At 39.4% G+C, this 23,860-nt stretch overlaps 1 protein-coding gene across 42 annotated transcripts in view; it reads left to right on the forward strand.

Moving 5' to 3' along the window:
• SVIL (supervillin) overlaps positions 1 to 23,860 on the forward strand; it is a 266,599-nt gene that overhangs the window by 168,443 nt on the left and 74,296 nt on the right. For 27 of the 42 annotated variants that reach the window (XM_072651879.1, XM_072651872.1, XM_072651873.1 and 24 more), the window contains 2 exons: positions 20,113 to 20,193; positions 22,700 to 23,620. The exons of 11 other annotated variants lie outside the window; for them this stretch is intronic. In XM_072651879.1, the coding sequence (XP_072507980.1) occupies positions 20,113 to 20,193; positions 22,700 to 23,620 (1,002 nt within the window). The remainder of the gene's footprint in view (positions 1 to 20,112; positions 20,194 to 22,699; positions 23,621 to 23,860) is intronic. 4 more of the 42 variants (XM_072651860.1, XM_072651871.1, XM_072651897.1 and 1 more) reach the window with 2 other exon arrangements.

A 23,860-nucleotide genomic window follows, 5' to 3' on the forward strand; every position in this document is an offset into this window, starting at 1 on the left:
TGCTTTTCACTGCACAGAGTTTTCATCATATAACAGTGCTGAATTCTTGGACTATTTTTTCCTTTTTGAGAGTCATCTAGTTCATCACATGTGGTCCCTGTAATGGAGAATATTTTTTATTGCTACAAAGAGAGAACAATATAGCATATTCTTCATCTTCAAACCTTATCTATCAGTCTCTGGTAAATTTGATAACTTGCACAACTTTAAAAGGAAAGGAGAGGACAGGAGCGTTTCTAACTTGTTCAAGTTAGTAACAGAACTAAACTACTTTTTGGTAAAGCATTTTAAATTTCTATAAAGTAGATGAAAGATTTCCTGGAATTACAAAAAGAGGGTTTCCAGCCTACATATTTCTTTTTTCAGTGTTATTGACCTAGACAGGCTGATTTTAGAAATTACTTGAACATGACCTGGTATAAAAAGTCATTTCAGAGGCGTTACTGAAGAGGCAGGAGCCTTGTATCCCACTGGTCTCTTTAAGCTCTGCAGTTCTGTCATTTGCAGATAAATGAAAACAAAGATATTTAATATGTCAAGGGAAATTCTGCACCAGAAGTATTTACATGCAAGTGGATGACCAGCCTATGACATCAGATAAATTCAGAATAATTTTGTGCTGTATGCCTGTTCAGTTCTGAAAAAGAGATGTAAAAATGCATTTGTATCCTGCTGTGGATGCCCTTTATCTAGAGCCAAGAAATCTTAGAGGCATAAATTCTAGTTATATAACTAGACGGAGTAGCCAGCTTCTAGGATCCTCTCCAGCGTGGAGCCAGTGAGTCTAATGCTCCTGATTGAGGTCTCAAAGAAAACTTTATAACCTGGGAAACGTTGTAGAAATGAAGAAAACAATAGAATGATGAGTCATAGTAATAAATTTTTAAAAATGCGTTCAACCTAGAACTTATGTCCAGCCACCAGTACCAACATAATAAACTAAATAGCCTCACGTGGCAAAATATTCACCTGTTTTAGGAGGTAATTCTGATATTGACCAGATCAAATGAAGATCAAATATGTATGTTCACATTGTACACCTTAAACTGCCCTGTAAATGCTTACTGACGTTGTAATATTTCACTTTTGGTTTTCATGTCAAAGAAGTTTTCCTCCAACTTTTAGAGATGGTGGACCCTAAAACCCATTACCATTTATTTTAGAGAGCTCGGGGCTTCCAGAGAATAACTGATTATCCTAAAGGGACTAAAATAACACTTAATGAAGTGAGGCATTTCTCTGCTCCTTCCCCTTCCTGTTCATAGGCTTGGATTTTTATCACCTGCCTTTCTGGAAGGACAGCAAACTTTTGCAAGTATATTTCACTGAATGGTACCAAGAAACGGATTCCTAGGAGGCCCATTCTATCCTTCACTAGCACTTAGACCCAGCCTTAGCATTCATGTGGAACACAGCCAAACCACTCAATTGGAGACTGTCGGTCTTCTCTGGGTACTATTTGATTGTCAGGACTGCCTTAAAATATCTATAATTACTATGCTAACAACTAGTGATGCATTTTCTGAAGCACAAGGAGACAGGAGGGAAGCCAGGAGGGAGGGATGTATAAAAAAATAAAAATCTTTCTGAGGATGAAGTTCCTGGGACATCACAGGAAGGTGAGCCTTCATCTTTATCCATCGTTGAACATCTGACAGATTTCTCTTTTCACATTCATGGTTATGTACTTAAACAGTTTATGCTCAGGAGAAGATTCGCTCTCTAATGCCCTAGGGATGCCATTTCTCATGTTGTGGTAAGAACTGTCCTAGGCCATTGCTTCTGTCATAAAAGTGTCCACAGGAGAGAGTAAAGATTTATCAAGTAACTTAGCATTCAGCTTGTACACCATTATACAGATTATAGAACTGTGTATATATGAACACCCATAAACGCGGATACATATATACACATGCATCCACAAGGACATGAGAGAGATGTATCCTTTTCTCCAAATCACCACATACCTCACACATCACAATCATCCTAATGACCTTAGATCACAGGCCTCAGTTTCCTCATTTGCAAAATGAAGGGTTTGAATTTGATGACCTCTGAGGTCCTTTTCAGCTCTTGATCTGATCCACAAAGAATGTTAAGTGCTTATTATATGTCTGCGAGTCTGTGACGGTAGTAAGTTAATAAATCCAAAGGAGCTGTCTGTAGAATGTGAACGTTAAGTGACCTGTTCAGAGACCCACAGCTGGCATGTGTCAGAGGCAAGATCTGAACTCAGCTCTTTCTGACTCTCAGACAAGCTCTTTTTTCCATAATTACCAGATGCCTCCACAAACTCTATGTCTATGAGTGTACATATACATAAATGTTTACACACATATAGATTTATTTCCTCTGAAGGATTGTCCATATACATGTGGGCATATTTACATATGCACAATATCTCAGTAAAAATATGTATGTGTATATATATATATGTAGATGCTATGTCTGTAGATATGTTTATGTTTTCCCACGTTTTAACTCTGAGCTGCCAGACATCCTGCAGTACATGGACACATAATTTACAGACCCAACAGTGAGACCACAGCTACTTCTAGTTGAGGCTCATGGTTTCAAACATTGAGGTGTTTTTTCTCCTGCCACTGCACTGCAATTGAATTGTTAGGAGGCTGCCACATGTCTACGCTGGGACTGGCCCTATAGAAGAAATAGTGTTCATGATTTTAGTTTGTGAATGGGGTAGCTGGGCCAAAGCTGAATGAATTCTCTTCTTGCTCAACCTATTCTGTTTTTGCTTTGACATTAGACATACCCGGTGAGCTAATTGAATGTCCTTGGGGGAGCCTAACTTTTGATGTTTGCTTACTGTTGGAGAAACTCTCACCTCTGCCTTATAGAAATTTTCTGATTTGCCCTGCTTCTCTTGAAGAAGAATACTTTATTTTTTTTTGGTTCATCACTGTGGACCAAATTTTCTTCAGTTGTCTTTCAATTTTCTTTTCTGAGCATTGGAAGTTCTTCATTTTGATCCCTACAAGTTCATTTTCTTCTCCATTTGATCTTTATTGGCTGTTCCTATTTCCCTAAATCAAATGTTTTCCTACAAAAATATCTCCCTATAAAGTCCAAAATCTTCAGACTAAGACTGTGATATATATTTTTTAAATCCATTTCCGGTCTCATCAGCATGAATCATATCCTTCCCTCAGTGCAGTTTACAATACATAACATCCTTTCATCCTTTTCAATTCTCACCCTCATCCTTCCATAAATTCTCCATGGAGTATTTGTCCACAACTCTTAAGGTCTTTCTCCAGGCCAGGGAAGCGTTTCACTGATAAATAGGCTCTCTCACCAATGGTCAATCCACCTTCTTTTCCAGTCATGCATGCCCTCAATGACATGTTTTTTCTGTCCTGACAAAAAGTACAAATACAAAATCTTCTTTGTCTTTGTCAGTGTGACTTTCAAAACCTTTATAAGTTGGAAGAAGCTGATATTTAAACTTGAAGTTGGCCTCAGAATATTCAGGGATGTCTACGCTGTTTAATAGTTTTCCTATCAGGCAGATTTTTAGGAAATTACATTTTAATCTTGGTGAGAAAAGCCGCAGCAGGTTAATAGTCATCCTTATTAACAGTATATACAGTAAGAAAAGAGAAAACTAATCAGTGCTTCCCATCACAAAGAACCCCATTAATTTTATAATTAGGTTTCATCACCCACACAGTTAAAAATATTATACTCAGATTTATTCCCTTCTACTTTTGTAATAGTGAACAGATCTGAATCTGTTGACTCGAAGGTATTGTAAGTGGTACAGTCACTTATCTCTTTATAAATGCTCTGTGTGGTGGACAGAAGAAAGCAGAAAGGCAATGATCTGTCACTACTCTAGGGCCACAAGGCTCCTCCCCATAACAGCATGGTCCTTCTCAATGAGGACAAAGTCCTATCACAGCTACGTGATGGGAATCGGAGTCACTTATTAAGTGTCCAGTATGTATGTACCAGGCACTGTGCTGGAGATGTGAAGAAAGCCATAAAACAGTATCTGCCCTGGAGGAGCTTAGTGGGAAAAGACAATCCATAAAAGAGTGGCTGAGAAGAAGGCAAGATGAAGTCCTGCAGCTGGGGTGAGAAATAATCTGAGGAGGCGTGAGTAAGAATTGATTTCATCTTGGAAAAAGATGAGATTCTAGAGATAATGAAATCAAGGAGAGCAGCTGGGTGGGAAGTGATGAGATGATGGCACTGGACACCTCAATTGTCCACGCTCTCCAGTCAGGAGGAGGAAGGGTCCAGGGATATGGGGTCACTGAGGAATTGAGAGTTTCATTTGATTTCATCTTCCAGAAGAATGAGTTTCTAGAGATCATGAAGTCCAGCAGCACAGACAGCTGGGAGATGATCTTTTAGGAGTTGCATCATATTCTCCAACCAAAGGAGTTAATCATCTGTGTCATAGAATTTTAAATAATGAAAAATCCTTTGAGACCAGTTCAACCAGCTCTTCTATTTTACAAAAGTGAACAGAGTTCTAGAAAATTAATGGGACTTGCCTAAGTACTTGTAGCTTATTGACTGGATTCAAACCCAGATCTCTTGATTCCAAGTCCTCGTGCTTTCTCCAGGATGCTCATACTGCTTTTTTCATAACAATGCTTAATTCCATCAACACAATTAATACAAATGACTACATTTTACTAGCAGTGGATAGAGTGCTGAACTTGTAATCAGGAAGACCTGAGGTCATTACTGATTGCGTGACCTTTAGCAAGTCTCTTAATCTCTGCCTCAGTTTTCTCATCAGGAAAATGTACATTAATAGGCCCTACCTTCCAGGGTTGTAGAGAGAATCAAATGAGATAAAATAGGTAAAATACTTTGCAAACTTAAAACATTATAGAAATGCTACTATGATCCTTTCTCTAAGAACTCCTCCGAATTTCAGCATTTCAAAGTTTTCGTTCAGTGTGCAAAATGAAGACAAAATCATGCTTTTTTGCATAAAACCATTCTTCCACCTGACCAATAGAGAAAAATTCCTTTCTGATGTTTGCTTTCGCAACATATTCAGATGGATCACTCACCATTTAGCACTTAGAATTATTTTCTCAAACTATTCTGTTTTTCCTACAATTAGATGGTCATTTTCCTAGAAAAAGGTTCAGTTGACTGGGAGCCAGTATCCTAACATTTAGTTGGAGAGGTAACAGTTTTCCTAAAAGAGTTTGGGAGAATGGAAATGGCACTCCTAATCACCTTATGTGAAAAAAGAGCAAAGAAGAGTAAGGGTCCATGAATATTGCCATCCCTTGGTAACTCAGTGACTTTGGAGGGACGGCTGATCTGAGAGACTAATTTAAACTTCTAACAAACTATGTGTCAAGAGCTTGGAACAAAATGAGTTTAGCTTTCTCCTTAGAAATTCACTCTAAACATAATACCATTTTTTGGAAGCACTTCAGCGAAAGAAGAAACCGTTCTTTATATCCCTCATAGCAGTCTGTAGCACTCAGAAATCACTGATGTTAAAGCTAAAAGAGACCATAGAGATAATCAATCAACAAGCATTTATTAAGCATCCATTACATGCAGAGTGCTGTGTTAGGCACTGAAGGTACAAAGACAAAATCAAGTCATAGTTCTTCATATAAAACAACATTTGCTGACTGAACGAACTCTGACACGTGACTTCTAATTAAAGTCAGTCTATTCAGACTGGACGGATGGGTCTACTATGTCTGCAGCTGGAATTCTGATTTTAAATCCTCCTAATTATTTTAATTTGGGAATAAGAAGGCTAAGCTTACATGAACAGAGTTTATTATTTTATCAGATGGACCTTTTTTTTCCCATATTGGTCATTTTATAAAAGAAAACACAACAACCACTACCACCACCACCACCCCCCAAGAAAAATAAAGAAAGTGAAAAAAAGTATGCTTCAGATCTTCATTTAGAGTTCATCAGTTCTCTCACTCGGAGGTGGAAGTGTTTTTCATCTTGGGTCCTTGGGAATTTCTGGGATCATTAGAGTAGGCAAGTCTTTCACAGTTGGTCATCGTTATCAAATGGAACATTTAAGGAAATTGTCAGTGACACTTGGGGTTGGGGGGAGCAGAACCTCTCAAAGTACATAAGCACCTTTCTTGGGATTTATGGGTAAAGTTTTAGAGAGTTTCCTAAGCCTCTGAAAGATTGTGATTTTCCAAGGGTCACATAACTAGTAAGTGTCAGACGTAGTGTGAGTCTTCTTGACTGGGACCAGCTGCACAATACCATGTTTCCTCTCTCATTGACACATATTTAATGAAATGTATAATCACTATTTTGCAGCTTTATAATTAGACGTAAATGACAGTCAATTCATATAAATTACTGTAATAACCATTACTTTTACACAAAAAGCCAAGCATTTCTAGGGTCAAATGAGGGTACTGGCTGGTGGGTAGGGAACTGAATAGAGCTACAGTCTGTTCCAAAGCCCTTCCTAACACTCTGAGAAGTGGAATCAAAGGGACTCAGTCTCCTCCATCTTCCTGGGCTTCCTGGAGGTTAGTGATGGTTCAGGAAATGAGATGCTCTCAAAGCTTTGGATATATATAATCAAAGTAGGTGGGATGAAGTGATTTAAGAGAAGCACTTCCCTCTTGTGGATGGAAAATTTGATTCTAGCGTTGTTGATCATCTGCTAATACTTCACAGTACAATGTGGGTCATACATCTGCTAATACTTCACAGTACAACGTGGGTCATATCCCGTTGACTTTACCTGTTAAGTCAAATAAGTCTTCACTTCTTTACAACCACAAGGCAAGAAACCACATGTGTATTTTATTATTAAGTGACAGTTGCTTTGGCCCTTGGGTATAGTTAGAAGTAAAGTCAAATCCAGATAACATTTGTCTTTGGCACCTTCTTTTCCTCCCCTTTTTCAATCAGTTAGCAAGTATTTATAAAGAACCTACTATGGACTAGGCACTGTGTTCAGCATTACAGTTGCAAAGACAAAGATAAAACAACCCCTTTTCTCAAGGACCCCTAACCTTCTAGTTAGGGAGGCAGGATACCAATCATTAGTGGGATCAGGGAAAACTTCATGTAGAAAAACAGTGGTGCTTGAAGGATGTTAAGGTATTAGAAGAGAAGTCTGAGGTGAGGAAATGCATTCTCGGCACAGGGAGAAGGGCAATAAAATGTCAGCTGTGAGGGACTGCCAAAGGGCCAGTTTGACTGGACTGGGACTTAAATATATATAATGAGGCTGAAAAGGCAGATCTGGGTCAGATTGTGAAGGCTTTTAAAAGTCTTAACAGAGGAATTTTTTTTATTATAAAATTAATAAATAGATAGAACATTTACTAAATGCTTTCTACATGCCAGCCACTGTGCTAAGCAGTGGGCAGGAGAAGGCAAGACCGTCTCTTCTCTCAAGGAGGTTGCATTTTAAAGGGTGCAGACAACATAGACTGTGTGTTCATCCTTCGTTGCCCAATAAGACCATGCCATCAGAGAAATAATAACATGACTTGCACTTGACTTTGGAGTGAGGGAGGGCTGTGCAGGTCACCAGCCTCACTTCTCCTCCAGAGCCATCTGAATCCAGTGAGCCAATATTTATCAGGATGACTGGAGATGACCCAGGATGAGGCAATTGGGGTTAAGTGACTTGCCCAAGGTCCCACAGCTAGTGAGTGTCAAGTGTCTCAGGTGAGATTTGAACTCAGGTCCTCCTGACTCCTGCATTGGTGCCCTATCCACTGCACCACCTAGCTGCCCCACACATAAAAGGCAGAAGAAGGGAGAAGGAGATGGTGCCCACACTGAGCCAAGTCTGCTGGTGAAGAGGTGGACGAATCAAGATAATAAGGCAAGAGTACAGTGAGCATGAGGCTTGGACCCCTTATGATGTGGGAGTGTAAGCTAGGGATTCACCAGTCCTGAGGAAGGGCCTCAGGATAAAGGTATGTTCAGGGATGAAAAGCTGCTGGTGAGGAACTAGAGAAATTCAAAGACTGAGTCGAGCCAGAGGTGAAGTGATTGTGACCAGAGCCTCTTGTGAAATGAGAGTCCAGACAATTGGTAACAATTGAAGTTTATTGGATAAGGAAGTGGTGTCAGTCAAGAACAAAACCCAAAACCTGAAATAGTTTTAGGAAGACTTTTATGAAGTCATTTGGCAGAGGAGACAGAGCCAGAAAAAAAAAGTATGGCTCCCTCTCTTGAATCTCTGCTAAGTCTCACATTATGTAGCATTCAAACAAGGATACTGCTGTACGTAGACAATTAAGCAGTTTCCAGGTAAAGTTGATTGAGATACATTTACAGGTAAATGTAAGTATTAGATTGGGTAGAATCAAAACACAAGCTATTGGGGAACCTCAAGAAAAGCTTTTTCGGGTAGATGGCTGGACATAAAACAAGCACTCCAACTTTCCTGGAGGGTCTCTGAGGACAGCATGATTTAAGGTTTTGGAATAGACTTATATTCCACATAAAACTAGGTTGAAACCATATTAATAAATGATTAAGTATTTTCCCTTGCAGTGATAACATGGTAATACCTGAGCTTAAGGAAAATCACTTTAGCAGCTATGTGGAGTATAGGTTAGAGTGGAGAGAGACTTAGGCTAAGAGAATCAATTACAAGGTCATTTCAGTAGTTCAAGAAAAGGGGGATGAGCACCTGTGCTAGGGTGGTGGCTTTGAGATTAATGAGAAAGGGTGCTGATGGGAAAGACATTGTTGAGGTTGAAAGGGCAAGATTTGACAACTGAGTTAGAAAAATAGAATAAGGACAAGTGAGGAGTTCAGGATAATACAAGGACAATACAAAGATTTCTCAAACTTGAGAGAATGGTAAGACAGAGGTTCTCTTGTCAGAAATAGGAAATTTGGAAAGAGATGGAAGACGGAGTAGGTAGTAGGAGGGAGGGAGAAAATGAGTTCTGTTTTAGACATAGTGAGCTTGAATCACTTATTGGATGTTGAATTTGAAATAACCAACAGGCAGGTATGATGTGGAATTCAGGAGAGACATTGGAACTGGAAATAGAGATCTGTGAACCATTTATACATAATTAGCCATTAAACCCATTGGAGCTTATAAGGACACCAAGTGATTGAATGAAGTGAAGACAGGATAGGACCCAGGACAGTTTTCTCTTCTATCACCTTTTCTATTAACTTTGTCTAATGCTATTTTTCTGACTATCCAAAATCTCACAGTTCAGTAGTTCATCCAGCCCTGTGCTACTGTTGCCTCAACTCAAACTTCTTTTCCCTTAATGTATGGGATGATAGACACTTCTCATTCTGCAATCTAGCACATCCCCAAGGACGGAACTAAGAAATCCCACAAATGCTTTATGTTCTGTAGCACATTATCCTTACTTTTTTTACAATAAGAAGGAAAAGGAAGGTGATCAAGCATAACTGAGAGATCTTCTCCTTCCCTTTCTTGAATTCTTTCCTTCTACCCATTTTCCTCTCAAGAGGAATTTAGAACTAAGTTGGAGAACACTAAAGTTTGCAATTTTCCAAAGCTAGTTGGAACTGAGGCCAAAGTTTGTCTTTACTGTCTTCCCGTGCCCTTTGGGAGTAACTTCTTTCTTTTCCTAGGAGCTTGAAGTTCTTTACCCCAATGTACAGCCCTCTTGCTCCAAAATCTCATCTTAAGCATGGGTTTAAAAACATTTCCTAGATTTCTAAAACATGGAATTAAAATAATTTACATTAGGCGTGAACTGAAAGCTTCATCCTCCTAAGGGGTGTTTGAATTTTAAAAGAAGAGTTTGTTAACCCAATTGAATATCTAATTGTTGGGTTGTGTACTGTCCTGGAATAGATTCCTTATCATTTCCCCACCCCAATCTCTTATTGTTATCCACTGAAGATAAAATGGGAGGGGGGAGTGTAAAATGAGTCAGCTTTGTGACAATGAACTATTACCTACACCCCATCGTACTCCTCCTCTTTGAAAAAGTGCCTGCAGAATTCAATTTTTAAAAAAAAACCTTAATAGGCTGGAAGCCCTCTGACAACCAGGTCTTATATAAAATGACCATATTTTCAGAATAAAAAACCAGGTCACATGGTCTAACAAAGGCTATATTCCGTTTACAAAATCTTCTTAAAAATATATTTTCCTTTCTTGAAGCTGGTTGTCCTGGAAAATCCAAGCACAAAGTAGCCATAGCTGTCTATGACTGCAAGCATACTGTGGGAATCTTCTGGTGTTTTCCTGTATCCTGATTGCTTTCTTGTGGATGCCTTGTAATGAAAGAACTACTGGAGCCCATCAGGAAGTAGCATGTTCATTAATAAAAGTTCTCCTTGCCCCTTATGTATCTATTTAATAAGGAAACATTCTTAAGGGAGAATGTGAATTTAGGCTTCCTAGGATAGTGTCTGGCAAATAGTAGGTACTTAATGAATGCTTATTGACTGACTGATGGAATAGTCTTCTAGCTCTAAGCTGCTTAAGGAGGACATATAACATTGGATGGTGAATAGGAAGAAAAAGGTTTCTCCTTCCTTAGCTAATCAGGTCCTAGTTTTCAGGCTGGAAGAGATCTCAGAGGTCATCTCTTCTGCCATCTTCATTTTAGAGTCCCAGAAAGGTTGAGTAACTCGTCTGTTGTCATACAAGTAAGTATGAGGAGAATCAGAATTTGAACAGAATTCCTGAGTCCAAATCTGGCACTTATTTCACTTTGCCATGATTTGCACCCTCTCTAGGGATATTGGGAGCTGGGAATACAGGTAATGAAGACAGACTCATTGTTTTTTTCCATTTGCTTCACTTCAAGATGCTCTCAGTTGTTGCTCTATTTCTCCCCCTGGTGGAATGGAACTGTGGGCTAGATTTCAGACTAAATCATCTTTCTACATGTAGTTACCCAAACTTGCCGTTATGCAAAAGGTTATGAAAATATGATCTTGTTAATGAAGTGTGGCGATGGATTCTGACAGGACAAACCTCATGTTCCCACTGCGCCAGAAACTAAGAAGTGGGGGTAGAGGAAGGAAGTTGGAGACAAGAAGAACAGGCAAACATGGGCTCTTAGCTAAAGGAGTTAGAGACCTGTAACTGGTAGGGTGGGACAACAAAGGTTAGCCAGGAAAGGAGAGGATTTCACTGCTCTTTCTCGCTCAGTTCTGAAAGGAAAGCTGGGACTTTGTGAATTTCTTCCTCTTTACTCATTTAATCTGCAACATTTCATCGTACTGCATGCTGTTTATTTTCCTCATGTAAGATAGTCTAAGAGAATGGTCTTCACTGTTGGAACATTTGCCTCATTCAAGAGCATCCTTTTAAACAGTTGTTACTACACTCTTTCCCATTGTGGATCACTTGATTGGCTCATTGTCATTCTACCCTACCCCAGTGCTCACTAAAAACCAATGCTTTTGCTGTTGTTGGGTGGTCCTGCCATGATTATGCTAATTGCTACTATAGTTGCCAGGGAACACAGCTACCTCCTGTGTGTGTTCGTCCTTCGTTGCCCAAGAAGACCACACCATCAGAGAAATAATGACATGACTTGCACTTGACTTTGTTTTGAGTGAGGGAGGGCTGTGCAGGTCACCAGTCTCACTTCTCTTCCAGAGCCATCTGAATCCAGTGACCAGATATTCATCAGGATGACTGCAGATGACCCAGGATGAGGCAATTGGGGTTAAGTAACTTGCCCAAGGTCACACAGCTAGTGAGTGTCAGGTGTCTGAGGTGAGATTTGAACTCAGATCCTCCTGACTCCTGCACTGGTGCTCTATCCATTGTACCACCTAGCTGCCCCACAGCTACCTCCTATGCCTTGGAGAAAGATGGTTCCTTGTGGAAGTCACAATATAAAGTGTTAATTGGGCGCCAATTACAAAATAAAGCTAGGAAACCCTGCTGTTCCTCTTAGTCGTGGTTCTGGGTGGGTTGCCCTCCTTTCTTCCTCTTTCTGTAGGAGAAAAGTCAAAACTGTAGGCTTCTACAGAGATGCTAGAATTATGCTGAAGATTTCCTGTTAGTTTCCTAGAACTACAGAATATTAGCTGTAGAAGGGTCTTTTGACCCTTCTTTGACAGGTAGGGAGAGTGGAGCCCAGATAGGCAATTAAAATAAAATTCTTTTTAGTACCCTTTTCAAATATTTCCCCTTCCATCTTGTCCCCCATGCCATGCCTACAACTAGTAATGTTGCAATATAGCTGTAGACCCACTTTTCCATCTTGGCCTTGTTTCTAGATATATACATAAATCAAGCAACATTGGAAAAAGAAATAAACAAGAAAACTGTTCCCACTCTTTTTCCCTTTCTTCTTCCAGGGGAGTCTGACTATAACTGCCCTGTATTCCTCTTAGATTCTATTAAATTGTGATTTCCTATCCAGTTCTAGGAAAAAATTCCAGGCAACTATGGCTGACGTTGTGATGTTTCCAGGTAGCTCTGCATGCCTGAACTGTGTCAAATTATACAACACCACACAACACAACAAACATTTATTTAGTGTCTCCTGTGTGCAGAATCCCCTCCCCTACCAACTCCACCACTCATACCTTACCTTAGAGATTACCTTGTTCATACTGTATATATTTCATATGTATAGTTTGTGTATTGTTTGCTTAGCACAGTGACTAACAAGTGATAAGCATTTAATAAATGCTTGTTGCCTGATTCTCCTGCCAGCCTACTAGGTCCTGGGTGGGGAGAGAAGCAAATTTTAGATATGATCCTTGCCCTTGAAGAATTTGTATATTAGAATAACCTTGTCTTTCCCCTTACCTGTCAATTAAGTAAGCTTAATATTATAATAATCTATCATGGTACTCTAATATGATTTGAGCCAGCTAACTGAAATAAACCTCCTCTTTAATATGTCTTTAACTAACTTTTATTCATTTCCCCAGCCAACATTTATTGAAGTGGGCAGCACTAGAAAGATGGGTGTTGTCATTTCAAGATCAGTTGCAGAATTCTTTGGTCATTCCTTGCATGTGCCTGTTTTGTGCTTTTCTTTTTGTTTTTCTCCTTAAGCCAGTGTCTGTGTTTCTGTGGTTATATGAGTTGTGTTTGACCATTTGCTTGGCCTTTTGTCTTTCCCAGGTGTTTCCCACTCCTCTGCTTTCCTTTTCACAATCACTTTATCCCTAACAAGGACATTAAGTTACCTGCCCTAAGTCCCACTCAGAATTCCTGCTGTAATTCAGTAATTATATCCCCAAACAGATAACTACCAGATCCTGGGGCATCTTGTCCGTGTAAGTAAATCACTATGGGGTGATAGATGATCCCATGACTATATACCTTGTCTGAAGTAACTTTGATATCCCTTTTGGAGCTATCCATATGGACAAGAGCTAAGCAGGGTGCATAGAAATCCAACTCATTTGAGAGAACTTGAAACCTTTGAATGACCTTAGAATGACCCTTGTCTTCTGGAAAGTCTTCAGAGTAAACATGACTGAGGTCTGGACTACTACCACACCCTCTCTCCTCCTTTCCAGCCTGTCCTTTCTTTTCTCACATATTTATTTCTTGACACATGTCCTCTCTCATTTCCAATTCTAATCCTCCTGAAGGACTTCAGATTATAACACCAAGACAGAAAGTCCTTGATCAGACACAGAGACTACTTCAAAGACAGGCTGGAAGAAATTTGAGTGATCTCACAACCTAAGCAGCCCCAAACACCCTTCTTCAGTCCCTATTAGCTTCTGTTTCTGCTCTTTTTGATTTGGCTAAGGACAGCATTCTTTAAACACAACAAAATGTAATGTAATCATATTGCCCTTGTTATTCCACTCTATAACTGTGCATCAGTTGTCCCACTGCCAGAGGGGGCAGCATGCTGTCCTTTATAGATACTGGACTGGTCACTTCCACTGAGTCACTGCCTTTCTCATTGCCTTACACCTCAGCTATCTGTCTCCCATTCAGGAGTTTCCCTTTTGCTTATAGGTTAGGAAACTCACCAGGTGTGTAACTTTTACAAAACCCTTTCCCAAAGCTCCCAAAGTAAAATCAGTATTTTAATGAAATGACATAAAAAATATTCTTTCATCTAAATCTCAGAGGTGAATTTGACCACCCCTAAGTAGTTACACTCAGGCTGTAGCTCTGGGGAAAAGCCTGACCAAGAATTTCCATTGCATACCCCAATTTTTGGGCGCCTGTGAATTAGCCAGATCAGTTCTGTATTTTGATTTACTATTTCTGGGAGCCAAGATATGCTTTTAATCAGCTTTCAAAAAGAAGCTTTTGGCTTTTCTACCAATGTAAACTTTCAAAGATTGACCACTTTGGGCTTTTCTCAGTGGGAGAAGGGTTGATTTTTACTTGGGGGGAAACAATCTGGGACAGATTGCTTGATTGTGTGTGGTCCATTGAAAGAAAATAAAAGTTTGACATATTTTAATTTTTAAGCCCAGCTAAGCAAATTCAACATAGACCTCACCCAGTTCCCAAGGATTTTAACTGGGACAACTGCTTTTGCCCACTGTAAATAAAGAGCCAGGACATTCATCTTAACAATAGAAGGGCCCCAAGACATCTTTTTCTAATGATAAAAATGCTTCATATGTTGTGTTTTTGTGATGTCCAAGAAAAGAGTGTGAGAAAATTTCTCTTTTTGAACCTTTAGAGTGGCAAGGGGAAATCTGGTATTATAGTTTAAGCAAATCTATTGTAGGGACCCAAAGGAGGGCTGTGAGTTAAATTCAGGGCATTTGTGTGATTTAGAATTTCAGAACTGTTTGGGAAGATGCAGGATGGAATAGATAATAACTTTGCTCATTCTCTCTGAAATTCCTGATGCTTTTTAGACACTGCAAGACGTTGCAGTGTTTTAATCACGCATAGGTTAAGGTTTGTCCATCCACCCCCCACCCTTTTTCGGAGTGATAACACAGTGATCACAATAGCAGGGCCACATTCATAAACAATTGGCAATTTATGGGTTGTGAACTTGGAAGGAAAAATCCCTCATGCTGGAGGCAGTTAATGTCATTTTCCTGGAATGCTTAGGTAGACTTTAAGGCTGCTAAATACATTACACATTTTGCATTATCTCCTTTTCTGTGCAAAACGCAAGATAATAAAGCAGGCCAAGCAAAATCTTTTCTTGTTTCTTTAGTACATTTACAAAATTTCCAATATAGTCTTCAAATAAAAGGCATACTTTGGAGATATTGAAGATTCAGTTCCAGACTGCCATAAGAAAGAGGATATCACAGCAAAGGAAGTCACACAGATTTTTTTGGTTTCCCACTGCATATGAAAGTTATGTTTACCCTATACTGTTGTTTACCCTGTACAGTAGCATCATGTCTTAAAAACAATGCACATGCCTTAATAATTATTTTATTGCTAAGAAATGCTAACTCATCGCCTGACCCTTCAGCATAATTTTTTTGCTGGTAGAAGGTGTTGCCTTGATGTTCATGGCTCCTAACTAAGCAGGATGCAGGTTGGGGTATCTGTAGCAATTTCTTAAAATAAAACAATGAAATTTGCTGCATCCAATGACTCTTCCTTTCATTTGAACACTTAGCAGCCATTATAGGGTTTTTAATTGGCCTCATATCAATAATATATATCTCCAAATTGGGAGAAAGATGGGATGGCGGTTGGTGGAGCAGTCAGTACACACACAAGATTTATCAATTTCACTTTCTTATGTGGTTACAGTTTGTGGCACCCTAAATTAATTACAACAGTAAAATCAGAGATCATTGATCATCTTAACAGATATAATGAGAATGAAAATGTTTGAAATTTGATGAGAATTACCAAAATGTGACACAAAGATATGATGTGAGCATGTGCTGTTGGAAAAATGGTGCCAATAGATTCGCTAAATGCAGGGTTGCCACAAACTACTTGCATGTAGGTGTCAAAGGTGATATAAAAATAGACTGCTATCGAATTCATTCAGCTTATAGTTTGTTTCTTATGAATTTTTCTATTCCCACTGCTTCTTTTGGTTGTTTTGTCAACCACTTTCTTGGGGCCAAAAATACTGTGGACCTTCTTCAATGCATGTATGCCATTGGTTCCCACCCATCAAAGCAAGGACAACTCTTCCCTGAGGCAGTAATTATACCCTTTCACCAGAACTATTCTTGTCTTACTTGATCCTCTCCTTTTTGAGATGTTAGTCCAATAGATGTGGCATTTCAAATCAAAGCTCAAACTGTCAGTCAACAAGCATTTACTTAAAGTCTACTACGTGTCAGACAAAAACAAAAATGAGAAAGCTCTTTTGTATCTATGGACTTCACAATCTAACCAAAATGGACAATGAAACTACATGGTATCTATGAAATGTATACAATAAGTACAAGGTGATTTAGGGGGGGAAAGCACTTAGAGCTGAGATCAAGAAAGGCCTCCTGTAGAAGAAAGTAGTACTTGGATTGTACCTCAGAGGAGGCTAGGGGTCCAGAGAGATAGAGGTGAGGAGATATTGCATTCCAGGCATGGGTAGAGTGGGGTGGAACAACCAGTGCATCTCAGGGATTGCCTTATGGGCTCTCTCTGAATAGTGATTTAAGGAATGGAGAGGTAAAGCATGGAGCCCAAGTGTTAGAGGCTTCCATTTCCTTCCCTCCTTCATCCAGGGGCAAAAGATGATGGGATCCAACTAGGCTGCCTCTTAGCCAAGCCAGAAGCAGTGGAACTATACAATTCTATAACCTCATGTTGTATTTGTTGGGTTTTTTATGATAAAGATAATTAAAATTGATAGACTCCTCCCATCATCCAGATGCTTTTCCTTGCAGATAATCTTTAGATCTGTATAAACTAGACTTTGGGAAGAACTTTTCTAAAACTACCACAGGTGTTTTGGAACTGTTACCCTCCAATGTAATCACAGACGTTTAGAGTAAGGTGATTTTAAGCCATCTTAGAAGCTCTTCTGTGATTAAGATCACACTGAATATTTATTTGCTGATAAGGTCTTGGCTGTATTTTCTCTTTAAAAGTGAAAAGCCAGATTAAGTGGAAAATTCACTGGAGACTGTTAGCTCCTTGAGGAAAGGGACCATTTCTTTTTTTGTCTTTGAATCCCCAGGATCTAGCTCAATGCCTTGAACATAGCAGTTGCTTAATAAAGGGGTATTGAGTATCAAAAGCATGGCATCATAATGTGTTTTGACTGGGCATCAAGGAGCCCTGACCTTTTGAAATTTACTAGCTGTCTGAGCCTTAGCACCTCCATCTCTAGAACAGGGAGGATGAATGAAATGAAATTCTAGAAAGGCTCTTTTTTTTTTTAACAAATTTTTAAGCTTTATATAAATGTCAGTCATTATTTTCACAATTGTTTTCACATATTGTGAACTTGCACAGCTAAATTAGTTTCTGCATTATGTCATTAACATGCCACAACTTGGTGATTATTCACTGCTTTTATAGTTATTGCAATCACAGGATGCCAGAAAGAAAATGGACAGACCTTAGAGATCACCCAGCTCAAACCCCTTCCTTTGTAGATGAGGAAACTGTAATCAAGTATGGTAGTGAGTGTCACAGTAAACAGTGGGGCCAGGACTGGAAGCTCAGCCTCCTGCCCCCAGTCTCCTCAGTGTCCTCAGAACCCACCAAATGCCACTTACAATAATCCCCAAGGCAGGTTCTAGGTCCTATGACCCTTCTGTTGCTTATGGATGAGGGGTAATAGTAGCTGTAATGGTTAAATTGAGAGAATTGCTTCTGTTCGAGGATAGGTGGTATAATGATAATGATGGGAATCCTGATGATAATAATGGAAATGTATAGAGGACATTACCTTTTATATACCATTATCTCATGCGATTTTCTTAACGCTGCCAGGTGGGAAGTGATCTTGTTGGCATTAGTATTCTCATTTTACAGACCAGGAAACTGACACCCACCAGTGGTGACTTGTCCCATGCCATGCCATGAGACAGCAACAGAGCCTCGGTCCTCTTACTACTCAGCAGCTGCCTCCCACATGGTTGTATCATTCTCTTTCTACAAAGTCCAATAGCACTAGGCAACACAAATATCTATTTTTTTTCTAATGGTGACAAGGAGCCATATTTCATCTATTACGTTAATTTGATATTGCAAGAAGATGGGAAAATTTTATTCTCTATTTCCTCCTGTGCTGTGTTCTTACATTGCTTCTTTTATATGCTGTGAGCCAAACAGTAAGCAATTTAACTGAAACCACTGAAAGATTGAAGACTATTAATCCCAACTCCTGACAGTTATTTTGTGTGTGTATATAATCTGACTTATACATCTCTCTGTGTATATACATATATGTGTATTTACATGCATACTATGTATATCTATAACTATATCTGTCTCTCTCTCCATATATACATTATATATATATGTATATATATATCCTCTTAATTTTTATGGGGCAGCTGTAACTCTAGGGGGGGTATGTGTGATTATGTGTTGGGCAGAATCAATCAGTCAGCCCATCTGTTAAATTTCATCATGATGAAAGTGAAGGGACTCTCTGGTTAGCAGGTGCTGAGAGCATTTGTATTACTTTCATTATTCAATGGAAGAATGTTCCAACAGAATTCCAGAATTTCAGACTTGAAAGTGACCTCCAAGGTCAACTATTCCAACTTGTATCTGAACAGAAATTTCCACAACAAAATCACTCGTAAGGAGTCATCCAGTTTCCATTTTAAATCATCTGTATTGGTGAATCCATTACCTTTTGAGCTGGTTAATGAATTACTAGATCTTGAAAGTTAATGTAGAACCAGGGTCTGAAATAAAGGGGTAGCTGAAAAACAATCAGGCAGGGGATAAGCATCCTATTTAACAAAAATTTAAAATACATTCTATGTAAATATGGAAGCTGTTGTAATATTTGGTTTGGAGTATTGTGTACATCTCAGAGTAAACTAAAGGATATTGGAAGGTGGTCTGTGACTCAGTAATTGGTATGTTTCCTATACTATGTTTGAAGCCAGTTACTTGAACATACTTTGGCTAGGTCTGAGGAGAGTTAGTAGGTAAAAACATGACCAAGTCAGTGGCTGGGACCACAGATACTGTGAAGTATGCAGTTCATTCACCCCTTCCCTTCCCTTATTCATGCTCATGCTGTGTCTTGTTGCCACCTCATCACTGAACCAACCAAAATCTTAGAGTATGGAATTTAGGAATAACCTCAGCAGTCCAAGTAGTTCTTCCAAAGGACCTTTTCTTGACAGACCTGACAATAATCATCCAGTCTTTGCTTACAAACCAAGCTCCTGGTTCCTGGGTCTGTACAATTTCCTTTTGACTACTTGTCATTTCCAAGTTTTCCTTTTCATCAAACTGAAATTTTATCTCTTTGCTTTTCCCATCCATTAGGTTTCATTTTGCCCTATGGAACCTAAAAAAACAAGTATAATCCTTTTTCCACTTGAAAATGAAAGAAGTATCCCTAGTAGAAAATAAATGTGAAAGAAAGAGTATTAACTTATTCATTAGTCACTTATTCACCCTCATCTGCAAAATGAGGAGGTCAGATTAAATGATTACCAATGGCCCTCCCAGCACTCAAATTCTGTCTCTAGAAAATCTCAGGAATGTGTCATAGCAGTGAATGACCTTATGGATTTCTGTCACTGATTTTACTATCATTTTCACTTTCCAGAAATTAGTCATATTTCTTTTACGTGTAAAGTAGTTTGATGTTTGTCTGATCACTTGGCAAAATGAATAACACTAGGTTGCCAGATAGATTTATCTATAGCTAACATCTCTGTTTTCTAACCATAAGAATACTTATCATCGTTTCCATTTTCCTGAAATGACATCAATGGAGGGGATACTATGGTTGATAGAGAGCAGTGCCTCTGATAGAATTTTTTGGGGGTTCATTAAACTCTTTGTATGTTGGATGAAGGCATTTGCTTCTCAAATTCGTAGTTAATGATTAGGACTTGACTATTTCTGTTTCAGAAATCCCTGGTGGCATCAATGCAAACCCAACAAATCCTATTGCCTTTTTTTTTATAAAAGGAATTTTCTTCTTTATTGAAATCTGTGGGCTGCTATTTGTTTGTTTGGGAGGAGGGCAGTGAAGTTTTTTTAAGCCTTTGTGTTATTTTTTGAAATGTTCATAGAGAATGATGTGAAGTTTTGTTTTCTGTATATGGTAGCCCAGGGAAACCCAAACATGAGTGGTTTCTCCAGAAAGATTCCGAAGGCGACACACCTTCACTTATCAACTGGCCTTCCAGGTATCTGTCAGTTTGAAACTGTGTGATTAGTTATCACGTCTGTTCTTTTCTCATCAGCTTCTTCTCACCCATCATTTAACACCACTTCTCTGTTCTTCAATGTCTGTGTGCTAGAATATTGTGTGTTCAACAAATGATTACAAGAAATCATTCCATAAAAGCCTGCTTGATCCCTCCCATTTTTCTGCCTGCTACTCATACATTTCTCTCCTTCTCCTCTTCCTCCCTCTTCTCCTCCTCCTCCTCCTCCTTCTCTCTCTATCTCTCTGTCTCTGTCTCTCTTTCTCTTTCCCCCCACTGTCTCTGTCTCTCTGTCTCCATCTCTCTCTGTCTCTCTTTCCCTCTCCCTCCCCTTTTTAATTTCTGTTAATCCTTTTCTGTTCCTTCTTCTCTTACTCCCCCTGATACTTAATTGAACAATCGTGTGTTTGCTGAAGAACTAAACAGCACTTTTAATGGGTTTTCCCCCTCCAAGTTGTTTTCCTTTGGGATCTGGCTGACTTCCAACATGTTTCTCATCTTGTCTACCCTAACCTTAGCCTGTTTTCATTTCCTCTGCCATCCAAACTAACAGCTTGTTTTGGGTAGCCTTTTGAAAATGCAAATTCAGGGTGTGGTTTAAAAACCAGATTTTTAAAACCCCCTGTCATTTCATTTTTAAGATGGGGAAAGCGGGAGGAGGAAAGAATAAGAATGAATAAGACTTTGGAAAGACAAAACTCCCATGTACAGTTTCAAACAGGCCCAATGCTCTAGTCTGGTGACAGCGTCCAAATTGTCCCTAATTAGAAGCACACATTCCACTGGGAAGTTTAAGCCCCATTGCAACCATCTTTTGATTAACAAATGTTATGAATATGAAAACCTCCAACATTGCCTATTTTCTAGGAGGAAATAATAGCTGACTGTGCTTATTTCCAAGGCTTTGGGGAATAAACAGCCTTTTGTGTGTGCCTTTGCTTTTTAAAAATGAAGAGGGACATTGTAATCATAGGCATTTCATATCCTCTGTCCAAAAAACATCCATCACAGCTGGGAAAAATCAGGTTATTTAGACAAAATCTATTATTTTTAACGTATATGTTGCAATTGAAAGTAACCTTGCCCACTGGTGTTGATATGGGTGAACTCTTTCATTTGTTTTTAGAAATGACTTTTTCCCTTGCCCTCCCAATTCTTCATTAAAGAAAAAAATAAGTATCAAGTAATTAGGTGGATTCTCCACCCATTTGTGTGTGTGTGTGTGTGTGTGTATTCGTATTCCTCTTTACTCCAGTTTTAATGCAAAATACTTGAACAAAGTGTAGACCTTGAAGTGATTTTAGTAACTTTCAGAAAATAGTTCTGTATTGTTCTAGGGCATTTAAATGGCTCTAGAAATCATAGCCATGCCCTCTTTAGATTTGAAATACATAACCTGATGACATATTTCAAAAGGTGTTTTTCTGTGTTTTTTTTTTTGACAAATGTAATGCCTCTATTTTTCTCACTTCTTCAAAGAACAGCAGCAACGACTGTCACAATTGGGTCAAGTGTTTGTCTCAGCCTGACATTTGGGATGTTGCTGCTACTGCAACTTACTATCTCTGTTTTCTACCCTTATGTCATCAGACCCCACAAGTATATACTCGAATCTTAGACTCGGCAGAGAAATCCTCTAGTCAGACCCTTCCTTTTTGCAGATGAGGAAACAGAGACCCCTGGGGTAAAAATGACTGCCTTTGTTCATACAGCTCGTTAGTGGCAGAGTTAATGATAGGTTTCTTCATCCACTGCCGTCATACAGCAATAGCCATAAAAACCTTTAAACATTTTCCCTTATCATTTTTTCACTCAAAACCAAAATGGCGGCTCTCATGCTCTGAGTTCTCCTACTTTTATTTGCCTCAGCACAGTGATATTCCAATCTATTCTGTTTGAGGAGAGGAATTGGTATGTCTCTAGTTTAGAAATGATTAAAACTTAGTATGCATTGTTTGAAAAATATGAACAGTTAGCTGATGCAAAAGGAGTTCTCAAGGATGATTTGGTTTTTTCCCTCCTTGCTTGCTCTGTCCTGAAAATGGTCCCAAAATTTTGAATCATCTTCTAAGTGATAATGAAATGACAATAATTTTGTTTATTGGAAGTGTCTATCATTGTAAAAATGTCTCTGTTAGCCCACATGTTGAGGCTATGTGTGCCTGAAGACATGCTGATCTCTGCACCCTGGAATTGTACCTCAGTTTGTTGACCCTTACTTCCAGGTTTTTGTTACAAAAATCAGAAACAAGACACTTTGCATGGGTTACTGGAAATTGGAAAATATGCCAAAAACATAACTTCGAAGTTTAATAGGCTCCTTTGATTAATCACATTGTGTTTTCCCTTTTACACCTTCAAATTCAGAGGGTATAAAGTAATGGCTTACTTTCCTTGTCCTTTATGGTCCACAATTGATGCATGCTTTTCTCCCCCTTCAAGAGTGACTGTGTTTTACGGTTTTCACCCTTTTTCTTTCTTAAAGAGTAAAAGTTAGAGAGAAATTGGTGAAAGAGGAAAGTGCTCGCAGCAGCCCTGAATATGCCTCAGATCCTTTAACTCAGAGGAAACACCAGCCAGCTTCAGTCCACTGCATGTCTCTGCAGTCAGAAACATCTGCTTTTGACAGGGTGACAAGCAAGCCAGTCACTTCCACCCGACAGCCAATCCATGGCTACATTCAGCCAGCTGGTCATGCCCACACTGCTAGGCTGGTAGCCTCTGAAAAACTAGAGAGTTTCTCTGGCAGCAGCCAGGTGGAACCAGCCGCTCCCGACATAACAAAATTTCCCGTGCCTAGTGCCACAGAAGAGGGAGCAAGAGATGAGAACCTTGAGCTTCATATCTATGAATCTGATATCAAGGAAGATACCTTTAGAACAGACGCAGTTGGCAAAAGCAGGAAAACCTACCTTGAGGCTCATGAGCCAGTGGAGAGTGGTAAAGACCCTTCTGGAAGCACCAACCAAAGGAGGGCAACAGCTAGCTCAGCTATCACAAGCAAGCAGAGAAGCAGTGCCTCAGAACCATGGGAGAACCTGGAGAGCCAAGCCCAACCATCTGAAGCCTCCGAGTACCAGCCCCCTGAGCAAATTGGAAGGAGTGAAACGGTCATGTATATACAAAGTCGACCTGCTTCTGAGGCCACTCCATCCAAACACCACAAGCAGGAAGTATCCACAGTCAAACACAAACTCCTCACCCGATCACTCTCCGATCACACTGGTGACCCCAAACCTGAAATCTTTCAATGCATGGAAACTGTTTCAAAGAAAGAGCTGCAGTTTCAGCATGCAGGAGATGAGGCACTGCCTGGAGAAGTTGGCACAGTGGACACAAAGGTCTCTGTTGCCCAGCTCCGAAATGCTTTCTTGGAGTTTGCCAATGCCAACAAGAAATCCGAACTGTAGGTGACGTTTCAAAAATATTCCTGGTGTGTCACTTGCACGCTCTTGGCAGTTTTTTTTCCCTCACAATCTCGACATTCATTGTGTCCTGCGTTGAAGCATATAGCTTAGCTCACAGACACGTATAGGGCAGACTGAATAAGGAAATAGCATCATACCTACTCTTTTGCTTCTGCTTGCTAATGGAACAAGTATAATATTGATCAGCTGGAATGGTTGTTTTTTATTGTTTGTTTGTT

The sequence above is a fragment of the Notamacropus eugenii genome, chromosome 3 (assembly GCF_028372415.1).
Source record: "Notamacropus eugenii isolate mMacEug1 chromosome 3, mMacEug1.pri_v2, whole genome shotgun sequence".
Taxonomy (NCBI): Eukaryota; Metazoa; Chordata; class Mammalia; order Diprotodontia; family Macropodidae; genus Notamacropus; species Notamacropus eugenii.